This window comes from Bos indicus, chromosome 2, assembly GCF_029378745.1.
Source record: "Bos indicus isolate NIAB-ARS_2022 breed Sahiwal x Tharparkar chromosome 2, NIAB-ARS_B.indTharparkar_mat_pri_1.0, whole genome shotgun sequence".
Lineage (NCBI taxonomy): Eukaryota > Metazoa > Chordata > Mammalia > Artiodactyla > Bovidae > Bos > Bos indicus.
In genome coordinates, this window is record NC_091761.1 from 135,062,540 (window position 1) to 135,076,929 (window position 14,390).

The 14,390-nt window shown below is 56.0% G+C and overlaps 1 protein-coding gene across 1 annotated transcript in view; it reads right to left on the bottom strand.

Annotated features, from left to right (window-relative positions):
* PADI4 (peptidyl arginine deiminase 4) overlaps window positions 1-13,436 on the bottom strand; it is a 28,094-nt gene extending 14,658 nt beyond the window's left edge. The window contains exons 1-8 of the mRNA XM_019986071.2: window positions 13,306-13,436; window positions 10,112-10,292; window positions 7,942-8,008; window positions 6,370-6,437; window positions 4,449-4,563; window positions 2,972-3,097; window positions 1,066-1,244; window positions 846-949 (exon numbers count right to left, since the gene is read on the bottom strand). Of these exons, the coding sequence (XP_019841630.2) occupies window positions 846-949; window positions 1,066-1,244; window positions 2,972-3,097; window positions 4,449-4,563; window positions 6,370-6,437; window positions 7,942-8,008; window positions 10,112-10,292; window positions 13,306-13,397 (932 nt within the window). The 5' untranslated portion in view covers window positions 13,398-13,436. The remainder of the gene's footprint in view (window positions 1-845; window positions 950-1,065; window positions 1,245-2,971; window positions 3,098-4,448; window positions 4,564-6,369; window positions 6,438-7,941; window positions 8,009-10,111; window positions 10,293-13,305) is intronic.
* Window positions 13,437-14,390: the final 954 nt, after the last annotated feature.

The window sequence follows — 14,390 nt, forward strand, 5'->3', positions numbered from 1 at the left end:
TTGGCTGGGCTCTGAGGAGGCCGGCTGGACTCAGGGTGGAGCAGGCGCAGGAACTGAGGCCGGGACACAGGCCGGGACCCCCGCGGTGCGTGCTTCGAGACCCCTGGAGCCCGATGGAGACCCCCGCTTGCCCTGTCTGCCTGCTCTCAGCACGCTGCCTCCCTGAACTCTGCTGACAACCCGGGGGGGACCAGCGGGCAACCTTCCAGCGAGCAGAAGGCAGAGCGCGGAGGTGAGAGTCAAGGTCATGCCACACGCATTCAGGTCCAGGCCTTGCTGGCTTCCAGGTTGCATCCTGAGCACCAGGTTACACTCGCAACCCTCCTGCCCCCAAGCGACAGGAAGAGGCCGGGGGGAAGGGGGAAGGCCCCCGAGGCCCTGGGTGGTTATCAGGGGCTCTCTGACTGCGGGATGGACGCCCGGGGCCCCCCGCCGTGTGTCCTGCCCCAGGGTGGGGAACGCGAGCTCAGAGGTTGGTCAGGAACGGGCGTTTGAAATGAGTGTCCGGGGTTCCGCGTGCAGGGCCGCCCTCGTGGGAGCCCCGAGGCCTTGCCCAGAGGACCAGAGCTCTCATCTTCTGGGTCTGGTGAAGTCCAAAGTCCCCCAGGCGCTAAAGCCACCCTCAGGATGCCTTGGGCCAGACAGTGACAGGGAAACAGTGCCCACGATGTTCCCTGCCTGCTTACGGCTCCAACCAAGCCCCCGCCCTCAGCCGGCCGCAGCGGGAGCACCCCTGCCCCCATCCACACCGCCAGGCACGAAGCACTCCGGGGTCCTGCTCCAGGTTCTCCCTGGGGGTGTGTGTGTGTGTCTGGGCCCTGCCTCAGCCCTCCAGGGCCCCTCACCTGCACACGTACACCTCCTTCGGGGGCTGGGTGTTGGGGGTCATGATCCAGGGGGCCACACGGAAGACCACGCTGTCCTGGAAAAGCAGGCTTTGGGGGAGCTCCTGTGGGAGGGGGGAGGGCGAGAGAGGGGCTGTGAGAGCAGCCAGGCATGCGGGGAGCCCCTCCCCAGCTGGGCCGGGGCCTGGAAGCCCAGCCGCCCCCTGCTCCCCAGGCCTACCGGGTTGGACACGTCCAGCAGGGAGAGGTGGAGGGAAACGAGCCCCGGGAAGCTGGCGTCGGGGAAGGCCAGGCCCTCCACGTAGAAGTGTGTGCTGCGCTGGCCGCCAGGGAGCTCCAGCAGGTGAGACGGGCGCTCTGGCCCCAGGACCGCGCTGTACCGGGAGGGCTGCTGGCCCCCTGGGAGTGAGCAGGGGGTCAGCGCTGCGTCCCTGTTTCTGAGGAGCCCGAGCCCCTCCTCAGGGGGAGAGGGCTGAGCCTCAGCCGCGACATCACTGGATGGAGGCCCAGGACCGGCGCGATGGGGGTGCCTGCGTCCCCCCAGTGCTACAGAAAGCCCAGCATACGTGATAGTCCGCTCTTTCTCTCGTCCACTCCCTGCCTTTCACCTGCTCGCAGCTGACCCCGAAGGATCAGGGAGACAGCCTTTGTCCTTGGCCCCAGGGAGCCCACGGTCTACTGGATAAGTCACTCCAGTCGTGTCTGACTCTTTGTGACCCTATGGACCCTCGCCCACCAGGCTTCTCAGTCCATGAGATTTTCCAGGCAAGAATACTGGAGTGGGCTGCTGTGCCCGCCTCCAGGGGATCTTCCCGATCCAGGGATCGAACCCATGTCTCTTATGTCTCCTGCATCGGCAGGCGGGTTCTTTACCACTAGGGCCGCAGCAGGGAGAGGAAAAGACAGTCAAAATCACAGACAGCAGTAAGTGCTGGAAGGTCAGGGAGGGCTTCCTGGAGGAGGTGATACCTCCACAGAGGCAAGGAGTTGGTTTGTGGCCAAAACAATGTCAGTCTAATCCCTGCGGTCTGAATGGAAGTAAGTCAGGTCGGGCTGCTCCTCGGCACAGCCCTCATAGGCCCCCACCCCGTACAGACGAGAAGCCACAGTCATTCCCTGCCTCTGAGACCGGCCCCTCCCCTCTGGCCTCTCTTCTCTACCCTGTTCACCCTCGTAAACCTTGTCTGGTGCTCAGCACACTGGCCTCCCTGCATCCTCGATCCCGCGGGCACATCCCACCTCAGGGCCTTTGCACCCGCAGTCCCCCCTGCCCCAGAGTGCCTGATGTTCCTCCATCTCCCAGTACTCAGCGACCTTCTGGGTGGTCTCCCCGACCGCCCTCCCCCTCCCCTGCTGCATCCCTCTGTGCAGCATTTAGCGCCGTCTGAGGCTGCAGACAACGATTTTTCACGTATCATCACCCCCATCCCGCCGAGGGCAGAGACTTCGCTAAGTTCTTTGCTCTGTTCCCTGTGCCTAGAGCCAACCTAGCACGGGGTGGTGGGGGCTCCTGAGCCACTGAGAAGCTACTGATGCTTCTGATCAGCAGATTGTTGAACACATGGTTACATGTCACAGTTATTATGTGCAGTCGGCTTGGATTCAACAACCCCTGTGGGAACTTCTTCGGCAGCCCCTTGGGTAAGACGCCGCACTTCCACCACAGCGGGAGGAGGTTCAGTTCCTGGTTGGGGAACTAGGGCCTTAGCATGCCACATGATGTGGCCAAAAAAAAAAGGAAAACAAACAAAAACCAAATTGCTTTAAGAAACAAGAACAAAACAGCTCCTGCAAGAGTTTGCGCATGTGTGTGAAAGAGAGAGAGGAGCCGGACACACAAGATCAGCTTCGGCAGTGCTTGGGAGGGAGGGCGGGCCCTTCTCTGCATTCGCCCAGCACCAGATCTCTTCTGTTGCCTGCGTCTTGTCTGCCCCCTTTCTGTGCCCATCCGTTCAGAGAGGCCCTCCAGCTCGCTCCCTGCTGCTTCCTCGATTCTTAGACCCTGGCACGGGGGAGGTGCTCGGGAGTTCCCCGCCCCCCCCCCCGCCCGAGCAGGGTGTGGAGAGGCTGAGTCCCTTTGGCGGGGGCGGAAGGCGACACTGAGGTAACAGCCGGAGACGACTCACCGTTGTCTTGAAACACCCGGACTTTGTCCATCTCAGCTTTGGCCACGTGGAGCACCAGCTGGTGCTTGCTGAAAAAGTCCCCGGGGGTCCTGGTGCTCAGGGTCACCAGGGACAGGTCCTCCAGGTCTGCAAAGAGAAGGGCGAGGCCTGAGACAGCCCCTGAGGCCACCCTCCCCCCAAGACCACCCTTCATCTCGTCACCTGGCTTTATTTTCTTTACGCTCTTTCCAGTTTTTAAGTGACAGTTTTCACTTTAGAATTAAAGCGAATCAGGGTTTGGACATGACCTCTCCCACCAGGATGAGCTTAGGATGTTAGCTTGGTGAGGCAGAAACCACATCTGTCTTGCTTGTTGCTTTGTTCCCAGCTCTGAGAAGCATCCAGACCAAGGCCGAGCGCAAGGCAGATGCTCAGTAATTGTGGACTGAATGAGTGGAGAAGTTTCTCCCCGGGGCCCGCGGGAGATGAACCGGCCTGAGTGGTGGCTGACAAAGACGTGGGGAAAGCAGAGCCGGACAAGAGTCGCGTGGTTAAGGGCGCTGGAGTGGGCGGGGCGTGAGCCCTGGGTCTGTGTGAGCTTGGGGAGTCGTTTCCTCGCTCCACGCCTCTGCTTCCTTGTCAGCACACAGGGCTAAGCACAGAGCCCTCGCGGAAAGGGTGCAGTCACAGGCCCAAAGTCCGTATTACAGCGCCTCACCCTGGGAGGGTCCATACAGGCACGTGTGTGCCAGGCGCCATGGAGACGCGCTCCCTGGCATCAGGACACACCGACTGCATGCAACTTCAAACCGCATCCATCTAGGCCATTCCAGCAAGTCCCGCAGGAAGGCAGTCGCGGCTGCCCTGGCCAAATGACCTCACTCCCTGGGCGCCCTCCTCCAGTGCAGCTGAGCCGAACATCTCCCATCCTGGCCCCCACTCGGAGGTGTGCCAGCAGGGCTCCTAGACCTGCCCTGGTGCCAGGATGCCCTGTGACCCGGAGCAAATTGCTTAACTTCCTGTGCCTCGGCTTTCCCATCTGTAAAGTGGGATGAGAACCATACATACTTCTGAAGGATCAATTGAGTTAATAATTCTGAACTGGTTGGAGCAGTGCCCAGTCTGGCCGGGGCTCAGGGCCGCTCTGACCTGAGTTTGGGGCTCTAGTCAGGCTTTTATTTTAAATTATTTGGGGCCCCAGACTTGACCTGAGAGCAGAAGTTTGGATTAGGCAACAGGCTAGGGATGGAACCTGGGCCCTGGAGGAGGCGCTGAGACACTCGACATTGCCCCCAACCCTCCCCTGGCTGCTGTGTGAGCTTGGGCGGGTCACTTGCCCTCTCAGGACCCTTGTCTATCCCTTCACCTACGTAACCCGTGTGCTAACAAGAGCATGCTTCCAATAAGCCTGATTTCTGAGTGCTGTTGCCAGGCTCAGGACGGAAGCCTTTACAAACAGACAAAAGCCCTGTTTCCACTAGATCTGGGGGGTCTTTACCGTGGCTGTCAAGCTGCTCATCCTTGTAGTCCACGGCGGAAGAGTTGGGGTTGTCTCTGTCACAGTTCACCAGCAGGATGGCGCCCTGCCCTCGGGGGCCCCAGGTCCAGGCCCTCTGTGGACCCAGCAGAGACGAGCACGCTTAGGAACACGTGTCTGCCCTCCCGCTCTTGGGGAAGCCCGCCACCTTGCCCAGCACCCTGCAGGCTTGCGTGTTTACACATCTTGCTCCCCCATCAGGTAGTATTTTTGTCCCGAGAGTGGATTTTTGCCTCCCTCCAAGGCCATAAGCAAATTCAGTTCATCCATTTTAGAAAAGGAACCCGAGGGACTCCCCTGGTGGTTCAGTGGTTAAGACTTTGCCTTCCGGTGCCAGGGGTGTGGGCTTGATCCCTCAAGGAGGGGCTAAAACCCCACATGCCTCGTGGCCAAAGAGGTCAAAACGTGAAACAGAAGCAATACTGTAACACACTCAGTAAAGACTTTAAAAAGGTCCAGATTAAAAAAAAAAATTTTTAAAAAAAATTTTAAAAATGAAGATAGGCGCCCAAGACAGTAAAATTGATTTCCACAGCTTTTAAAAACGGTTGAATTGGCAAACCAAGCTGAGCTAAAAGTTTGTGTCAAGATTCAGATCTAAATAGTTCCTCTTATGACAACTCTTAACTCTTTCATCAAAGTGTGGGCACTATCCTTCGCAGCTGGTTGCTATCTCTGTGAAGATGAAAGCAAATGGAGCACCCCTCCCATCAAGACTCTAAACAGTGACGACTCTTCTGCTTGTAGCAGAGCATTCTGCCCCGGGCGATGACTGCAATTTGGGAAAGACAGAAGGATGGGTTCCACCCCCAGAGCTGCAATTCTTCCCTTCACTGCTGACCGGTCCCACAGGGGACCTTAATGTTTGACGGGCCCTGTGGTCCTTAAGAGCACACCAGCGTGTGGGGTCGCCCTGACGTCCAGTGAAAAGGTCTTGGCATTTTCCCTGCCTGGGGCAGGGGAACAAAGACCTTGCAAGCTGCGCAGCGTGGCCAAAAAAATTAATTAGTTAATTAAAGTCCAGATCAGCATAAAAATGTGCAGGCCGCTTTGGGGTTTCCCCTGAGGTTTAAGGCAACTCATCACCTGTGTAGCCCAGCACACTACGTTTCTGCAGCATAGACTCCCTGCCCCACCCGCCCCCTTCCCTCCGCCATCCACCGCCTCTGTTCTCTGTTATCCACCCCGTGTGAACCTTGCCCGCCAGTCGCTAAACTCTAGCACAGGGGATATTTTTTGGCTACGAGGCACGTTGTTGCTCTTCCCTCGCTCAGTCGTGTCCGACTCTGTGTGACCCCGTGGACTGCAGCCCGCCAGGCTCCTCTGTCCGTGGGATTCTCCATGGCAAGAATGCCATGCCCTCCTGCAGGGGATCTTCCTAACCCAGGGATTGAACCCGCATCTCTTATGTCTCCTGAGTTGGCGGGTGGATTCATTATTACTGGGAAGTCCCACGTGTGGGATCTTAATTCTCCAGCCGGGGATTGAACCTAGGACCCCTGCAGTGGAAGCGTGGAGTCCTAACTACTGGGCCATCAGGGAATTCTCCACAGCCTAGATTTTTGGGCCAGGGTCCTGACCTGCCTGCAAATTTTCTCTGCTGTGCATGAATCTAGTTTTCAGTTTGTGGGATGACACGTTCTCTGAATGTGCCATCATGAAAATCTAGTTTTGCAGACTCGATGGGGCCTATATAAACCAAAGCAATAATGGTATTGGAGGTTTAAATTTTCTTTTTCTTTCTGAACTTGTGTTTCTTGGCCTATTAACACGGTACATGAAGCACACTGCTGTTCATCCATCACCACCAGGGGGCGTGTGACGCGAGCCCAGCAGAGTCCGGAGGCCATTCAGGGCCCCGCCAAGGTCAAGCTGTGCATACCTTGTCCTTCACGCTTCCCGTGGGCTTCATTTTGCCAGTGCGGCTGATGTCTGCACTCAGGGAGATTTCTGAAATCCCAGAAAATAAGAGGAGAGGGTTGGTGAGGATACCAGCCCAAGGGTGGGGCACTTAGTCTGGCCCCAGACGGACAGTCCTTTCCCCAGGAGACTTACCTGCGTGAAGGCTTTTTTGCCTCCCCCTCAGAGGAGACACAGGGTGTAAGACTCCCCATGTCCCCCAAGAAGAAGTCTGGCTGCAATTCAGACAGAAGTGCAGGGGCTCCTGACCACAGGCATCCTCCTTGGGTGGGAGGCCATGCCACAACCTGGATGCCAACCAGACCCGTGCGCCCCCCACCCCAGGGCTTCAGAACGAGTTCCCAGCCACCCCAACGGGAGTGTGAGGCAAAGCTCCTGCAAGGACACCTGCCCCTCACAGGAGCCTCTGGCCGCAACTTCAGGCCCCGTGAGCTTGCAGAGGGGGCGCAGTGGCTGCTTGTGTCCCACCTGACTTTCCGTTCTGTGCACCCTGGGACAAAGCACAGCCTCAGGCATAGCTGCTCTGTCCACACGGCACGGGGGAGAAAGCACATGCTCCCCTCATCAAAGCACTCGGCAACACGACCATTCCAGTGATAACCGTGCGGTGACCTTATGAGGTCACAGAATGAGACTGGCCTGGATGACCTTGTAAACACACACACAGCCGTGTGTCAGTGCTGGGCCAGAGCGCACGGCACTCGGTGGCCAGAACGTCCTGGCTCCCTGGCTAACCAGCTGTGTGATCTTAGCCAAGTCTCTTTAGCTCTTGTACCTCAGTTTCTTCACCTGTAAAATCGGATAATAATAGTGGCAATTTCATTGGATTTTTGTAAGGTTTAAGTGTAAAGTCTTGGCACTCTGTCCAGCATAGAGTAAGTGCTAAATAACAATAATAAAATTATTAAAATGTGTTTTAGTGAAATAATGAATGAAATTTATTTATATTCATATTTATTAATGAAATAAATAAATGACATTTATTATGAAATAAATAAATGAATAAAACCTTCACATGCTGTTCATATATTTAATGTACATTTAAATAATGCTGGTATTTGATATTACTGCCCTATATGAAGGCAAGTTCAAACATACTTTATTTGAAGAAGAATACTAAATAAATATTAGTATAGATCACTGATACGGCAAAAATGGTGAAGGTGGGATGTAAATCATTTGGGGAAACTGGTCTGTATTATTGTATAAGACAGTATCATCATCTATTTTTCTCATAAATATTTGAGGTTTCAAAAAGGTATAGAGACTCATATGTCGAAAACCCACATGCCAATTCCTAAACTGAGAAATAAAATACTGAGATGTAATTGAATCTCCCTGCAAATGCCTCATCTCCAGCTGTATTTGTGGTTCACTGACTGGGGAAGGAATGTTTATGAACTACCAGATGTATGGCTGTCTAGAATTTTTCTTTTCTCCACTTGGTCTCAAGTAAGCGTCGGGGTGTAGTCTCTCCTGCGTGGGGTGTGTGGAGGGCAGGGGGCTGAGCTCCGAGCTGCTGGGCATCACTTACCGACCCCAGTGAGGTAGAGCAGGGCTTCAGCCGGGGTGGGCGCGGGTCCATGGTATGAAATCTGAACCTGCAGAACAGGAGCGAGCCATTAATGGCGTCCTTAGCCATTCAACACGCTCCACGCGGCCTGCTGCATGCCGGCTCAGAGCGGGGTGCCAAGGAGACAGGGACGGGGCCCCCAGCCCATGGGGAACGCCCCAGCACGTGGGCTGGAGGGACAGCAACACACTCAGGTGACCGTGATGCGTAGAAGGGGGTCCTTCGGGAGCCTGGCCAGGGCCCAGTCTGCCTGCCTGGTGTTGGGGGGTCCGGGAGGGACCGCAGGAGTCCAGCAGTTGGGGGTGTGATGGGAGAGGCATGAGAGGGATGCTGGGGTGACAGCCGCAGGGAACGCTGGCCAGCAGGGGCAGGGAGGAGGCCTGAGGAAGCAGACTGGGAAAGGCTGGGCCCCAGCCCTCAGGGATCGGGGAGCAGGGGCTTTGAGCGGGCCTGGCCTCTTCAGGGCAGGTGCTGTTGAGATCAAGAGACACCAAGCCCTGTCTCCCAAGGCTCCAGGTCCAGGGAGAACCCATCCTATGGGCCCCGCCTGGCTGAGCATCAGGAACCACGCTTCCAAGCAAGAGGGCGGAGGGGAGTTCCCCAGGGCAAAACCCAAGCGATGCCCCCAGAGGAAGTGGAGCTCCCGCGGGCCACACTGAGGCATCTGGACCTGCCCTGTAGATGGCGGGCACCCAGAGAAACGCAGCTTCCGTCACCTTGCGTCTAGACCATGGTGTCCACCTCCTGACCGGTCGCCCTGCCTAGATCTAATCGACGCACTCACTGCAGCCAGTGGCTCTTTCTAATGTACACTTACGGTCTCGCTGCTCCTGCATGAAAGGTTCCCGTTGGCTTCCTGTTTCCCCAAGAGAAAGAGGTCCCGGATGCCAACCCTCTGACACCGGCTCCCTCTCTCCCTGCTCCTTTCTTTCCATACAAGCCTTTTTCAGCTTCCCCGACACACATCTCACCCTCTCTTATCCAGAGTGCGCACTCGGGCCACACCCTCTGTGCTGAGCTCTAGCTCCTCTTTACCCCTCTCAAATAGGTCGTGCAGACCACCCTTCAGCTTGCCGCTTCTTCCAGGAAGCTCTCCCTGAGTACTCACTCGCTGACCAGCTTTGATGCCCAAGGTCTGTTCCTACAACAGGAAATAACTCTCTGCCCCCGCGGAGAGACTGCTTGGCCTCCCCTGCTGGGAACAAGTGGTTATTGGCCCAGATCTGTGTGTGAGACCCTCTGGAGGGCCCTGATTATCTATCTATAGTCAATGTGAGTACAGCGGGTTAAACGGTGATTCCCCAAAAGATATGTCCACATCCTAATCCCTGAATCCTGTGAATGTGACCCCATTTGGGGGAAAAAAAATGTTTGCGGATGTAATTAAGGACCTTGTGATCATCCTGGGTTATCCAGACAGGCCTTAAGTGCAGTGACAAGTTTCCTGCTAAGAAGGAGGCCGAGAGAGACTGAGGAGGGGGTACGGGCCCCGGGGCAGAGCCTGGAGCCACGAGGCCATCAGTCCAGGGCTGCCGACAGCCAGCAGCCGCTGGAAGAGGCAAAGAACTGATTCTCCTCAAAGAACTGATGCCACACAACACAGTCCTGCTGACACCCTGGTTTCAGACTTCCGTCCTCCAGAAACGTGAGAGAATATGTTTCTGTTGCTTTAAAATTGTGGTCCTGTGTTACAGCAGCCGAAGAAGCTAAATACAGGGCAAGGACCAGTGTCCCGGGGCTGCCGGGCTGAGCGCTTCCCAGCCGCACCACCGTTTCTAGTCGTTTGTCTTGTCTGATGCTCGCCCACAGGCCGCAAGCGCCACGCGGGCTGCGATCTCACCTTCTTGTTCATTAGAATCTTCAGGGTCTGACAGTGCCCGGCACAGAGAAGGCGATTATTAAACATTTGCTGGGTGAATAAATTTAGTCAAAACCCTGACCTCCGTAAGCCCCCGACATCATCTCAGTGTGAGTATGCTATGGCTGGAACAAGCTGTCATGAGCTCTGCCAAAGACAAGGAGGCTCTGTCTTGTTAGGACCTGTCGGGACCTGCTGACCCCGGATGGGCCGAGGGGCAGGCCTGTCGGGACCTGGTGGCCGCCCCGCCTCCCAGCCCCGTGCTGCCCTCACCTGCTGGTCCCCTGTGCTCTCGCTGGCCGCTCTCAGCTTCAGGCTCACGTCCAGTCCGGGCTCCAGGCGCCACTGGGACGCGCCTGTGGGACTCTTCTTGGCTGGAGGCCTGTGGGCGACCTTCACAACCACTCCTGGGGAGGCGGTGATGCTGAAGGACGTGTAGCCCTTGGGGGCAGAGCTGAGGAGGAGACAGATGGGGAGGACAGATGGACATGGTGAGGTGGGGCCCGGCCCACTGTGGCTGGCCCCAGGGCTCCTCCTTTCCCACCAGTGCGGAAACCACAAGGCAGCCACACTGACCCTGACCGGTGGTAATAAGGAGGTTTTCAGGAGGCAGCGGGCTTCCCCGGTGGCGCGGTGGTAAAGAACCTGCCTGCCAACGCAGGAGACATAAGAGACACGAGGTCGATCCCTGGGTTGGAAAGATGCCCTGGAGGAGGGCGTGGCAACCCACTCCAGTGATCCTGCCTGGAGAATCCCATGGACAGAGGAGCCTGGCGGGCTACAGTCCACGGGGTCACAGAGAGTTGGACACGGCTGAGCGACTTAGCACGCACGCACGCCCACAGGAGACAGTGAGGAGCAGAAAGGAAATCCCCTGACCCGGAGGACTGATTCTTGAACTGGGAAGGGACACACCAAGGCACATGCACGGGTGTGTGTGGAGAGTGGGGTGCACACCCAGAGGTTTGCACACAGACGTGCACGCATAGGGGTGTGCACACGTGAAGAATCACACGGGCTTCTGCTTCTGGAGTGGTGGCAGCTTAGTACTCTAGCAAAACACTGGACTGTGGGTAGAGTACAGTCTTGTTTAAAAATTTATTCAATTTCTTTATTTGGCTGCTTTGGGTCTTAGTTGCGGCACTCGGCCTCAGTAGGCTCAGCATATGGGACTTTAGTTTCCAGACCAGGGATTGAACTTGCGTCCCCTGCATTGCATGGCTGATTCTTAACCACTGGATCACCAGGGAAATTCTTAGAATGTACTCTTTGATGCGTTGCTGAGATATGGAGAATAACGGAAGTTGTCAATAATTCCCCTTCTCTATGTGTACACACACACGTGTACACCCACAGACACACACCTCACTGTGGTTAAGAATACCAAAGACAAACAGATCTTGAAGGTTTCCAGAGAGAAGAAAAGTCTGGTCACCTATAAAGGAATAATAATTAGATTGAAAGTAGACTTCTCAACAACAGTAATGAAATCCAGAAGACAGTTAAGTAACATCTTCAAAGTATCTTGAAAAAATAACCATTAACTTTTATTTGTGTACATAAAGTTATATTTTAATAAAAATGTTTTCAGATGAAGAACTGGCATTTTAATTTAAAACCAATGCATACCTTAAGAAGAAGATATCTAATGTTAGAAGCATCTGGATGCAAGGAAGAATGGTGAGCAAATAAAATGGTAAATACTTTGGTTAATCTAAAGAGTATTGTCTGTATTTTAAAAGTTTATAAAAATATCAAAATTGTGAGATTAAGAAAAAAAAAGGCAGAATGTAAATTGGGAGGGGTATTGACAGTTAAAGTATTCTGAGGTGCTTGATTGAAGAGAGGATTAAGATAGTGTTTAATTCCTGGTGGCTCAGGTGGTAAAGAATCTGCTTGCAATGTGGGAGACCCAGGTTTCACCCCTGAGTCAGGAAGAGCCCCTGGAGGAGGGCATGGCAACCCACTCTAGTACTCTTGCCTGGAGAACCCCATGGGCAGAGGAGCCTGGTGGGGTACAGGCCACGGAGCGGCAAAGGGTCGGACACGACTGAGCAACTTTCACTTTAAAGATTCTATTATTAAAATGTAAAGGTATTCTCCAAAAGAATAGAAAAATAAATAAATTTCCATACATGGAGAAAATGCAATAATTTTTCAAGAGAACAGGAAAATTTCCTTCAAAAAGGCAAGTACAGAGAAAAAGTCAACATAGAAAAAAATGGACGACTGAAAGGTAAATGGAAAAAACAAGTTTCCTCTTCTGTGAACTGGGGACGGCGCTGCCCCGCCTCACGGGGGCTGACTGAGCTGCGCGTGCCGAGCGTGCCGCGAGGGTCGCCGTGACCGTGTGAGCCAGCGGGGCTGAACCCGGGCTCGAGGCCTCCCCGATGGACACACTTCCCCGGCGCAGGGTGGCCTGGATGACGGCGGGCCTCCTCTCCCCTCAGTCCTCACCCTCTCAGCCCCCTGCCAGCCTCCGTGTCCCCGGGAGGCCCAGACACTCCCTGCAGTTCTGCTGCCCCCCTTCAGGAGTCAGGCGACACTCAAGGAGCACAGGCGCCCACCTGCGGGCACTGTTCTAGAAGCACAGATGCCCACCTGCGGGCACTGTTGTAGAAGCACAGGTGCCCACTTGCAGTGGTGGAAGCTGGAGGCTGGCACTGCGCCCCCCGACAACGGCAACAACCCAGCCATGCCCACCACGAGCAGCTTAGACCACCCTGTTCAGCGAGAGCCTGGCAGGGGCTTGGATACAATAGTGGCTCAATTAGCATTTGCCGAAGGAAGGAATGAACAAGAGAACCACCACCGGGCGGGTCCAGCACCGCACTAAGTACTCAACAAACATTTTCAAGTTTTTCACACTTGATCCTGCAAGCACCCTACAAAGTGGGTATAATCCCCATTTCACAGATGGAGAAACTGAGGCTCCGGCGCCCAGGGCATCTCAGCTAACCAATAGCAGGGCCAGGCCTCCGCCCCCGCCGCTCCATGCCAGAGGCCTCCGCCCCCGCCGCTCCATGCCAGAACCTGTCTCATCACACCGTGCTCTCACCCACCCACGGAGGGAGGCTTGACTGAGCAGCGCAGGGCAGCACAGCACAAGGGGAACCAGGCCGGGGCCGTGAGACCCGGAGGCCAGACTCGTTCCCAGGATCCACGCACTCTGCCACCTTAGGCAAGTCACAGACCCTCCCTGCGCTTCACGGCCTCAGGCATGAAAGGATGTGGTCCAGCTTGCCCTACTAGATTTCCTTTGCGGTGAGGCCCTGGGGAAGCCCCGCTCATCTGTGGCGATGAACCGCTGCCTCGGGTCCAGGAGAATCCCAGGGCCACTCGGCTCTTGGCTCTCCGGCTTCTGCCCGGCAGTGGCCGCAGCTTGTGCCAACCCGCTTGTGTGGCAGCAGAAGCCGTTCATCCACAGCCCCAGGGCTGCCCGCGGCCCCAGAACGTCCCCCGCTCACCTGTAGACATCCAGCTGCGTCTCGGTGCCCAGCACACACACGGCCTGGGTGGGCTGCCCTGGGGCCACGTGCACCACCGTGCCCCAGGCCATCGCTGGCTGGTGCGTCCCTGCGGCTGCAGGAGGCCCTGGGGCTGCTTCCTTTATTTGCCCAGCGCCCGGCGGAGGCCATGAGTCAGCGCCTGTGGTCTGTGGCTCAGCCCCTCCTTCTCGGCCCCTCCTCTGTCCTGGAGCTGCCCCCAGGCCCGGGACCCGATTTGGCACTGATGGCAGGTCGGCTCGGTCAGCGTCCTGGCAAGAGCTGAGGGTTTCGGAAGCCTGTGAGGGGGGTGCCAGTCTGAGGACTCATCCCCCGCCCCATCCCCCCCTGTAGCTGTGGACACCTGGGCCCATCCAGACAGGGTATCAGAGAGGAGAAGTCGAGGCTGAGGCACAGACTGGGCTACACCTTCAAAGAGGAGCCAGGAAAGACAAACACCGTGTATGAACGCACGGATATGGAATCTGGAAAATGAGACTGATGAACCTGTTTGCAGGGCAGGAATAGAGACGCATGCTTAGGGGACCGACTTGTGGACACAGCGGGGAAGGGGCGTGAGGGGCGAGTTGAGAGGGTAGGACTGACACACACACGGCCGTGTGTAAAGCAGACGGCTAGTGGAAGCCGCTGCTCGCCGCAGGGAGCTCGGCTCGGTGCCTCGCGATGGCCTGGGCGTGGGACCAGGGGCAAGCAGGAAGAGCTCCGGAGGGAGAGGGCTGTGTGTGTGGCGGATGCCCTTCGCTGTACCGCAGACACTAACACGACTTCGTAAAGCAATTACACTCCGATTAAAACAATAAAATAAAAGGGATTAAAAAAAAAAGTCTAAGCAGGTTTGGGACAAGTCACCCCAGGCTGGGTCACTCCCGTGATGGCTCAGTCTCCTGGGTTTTCTCCTGGGTGTGTGGGGCATCTTTCTCTGGCCTTGGCGTGGAAAAACTTACTAAGGCAAGCCTCTGAGGTGGGTTAATTCCCTCATTTCATCCTCACAGAGGCTCTCTGAGGTCGGCACCATTATCATCCCCATTTTCCAGAGGAAGAAACTG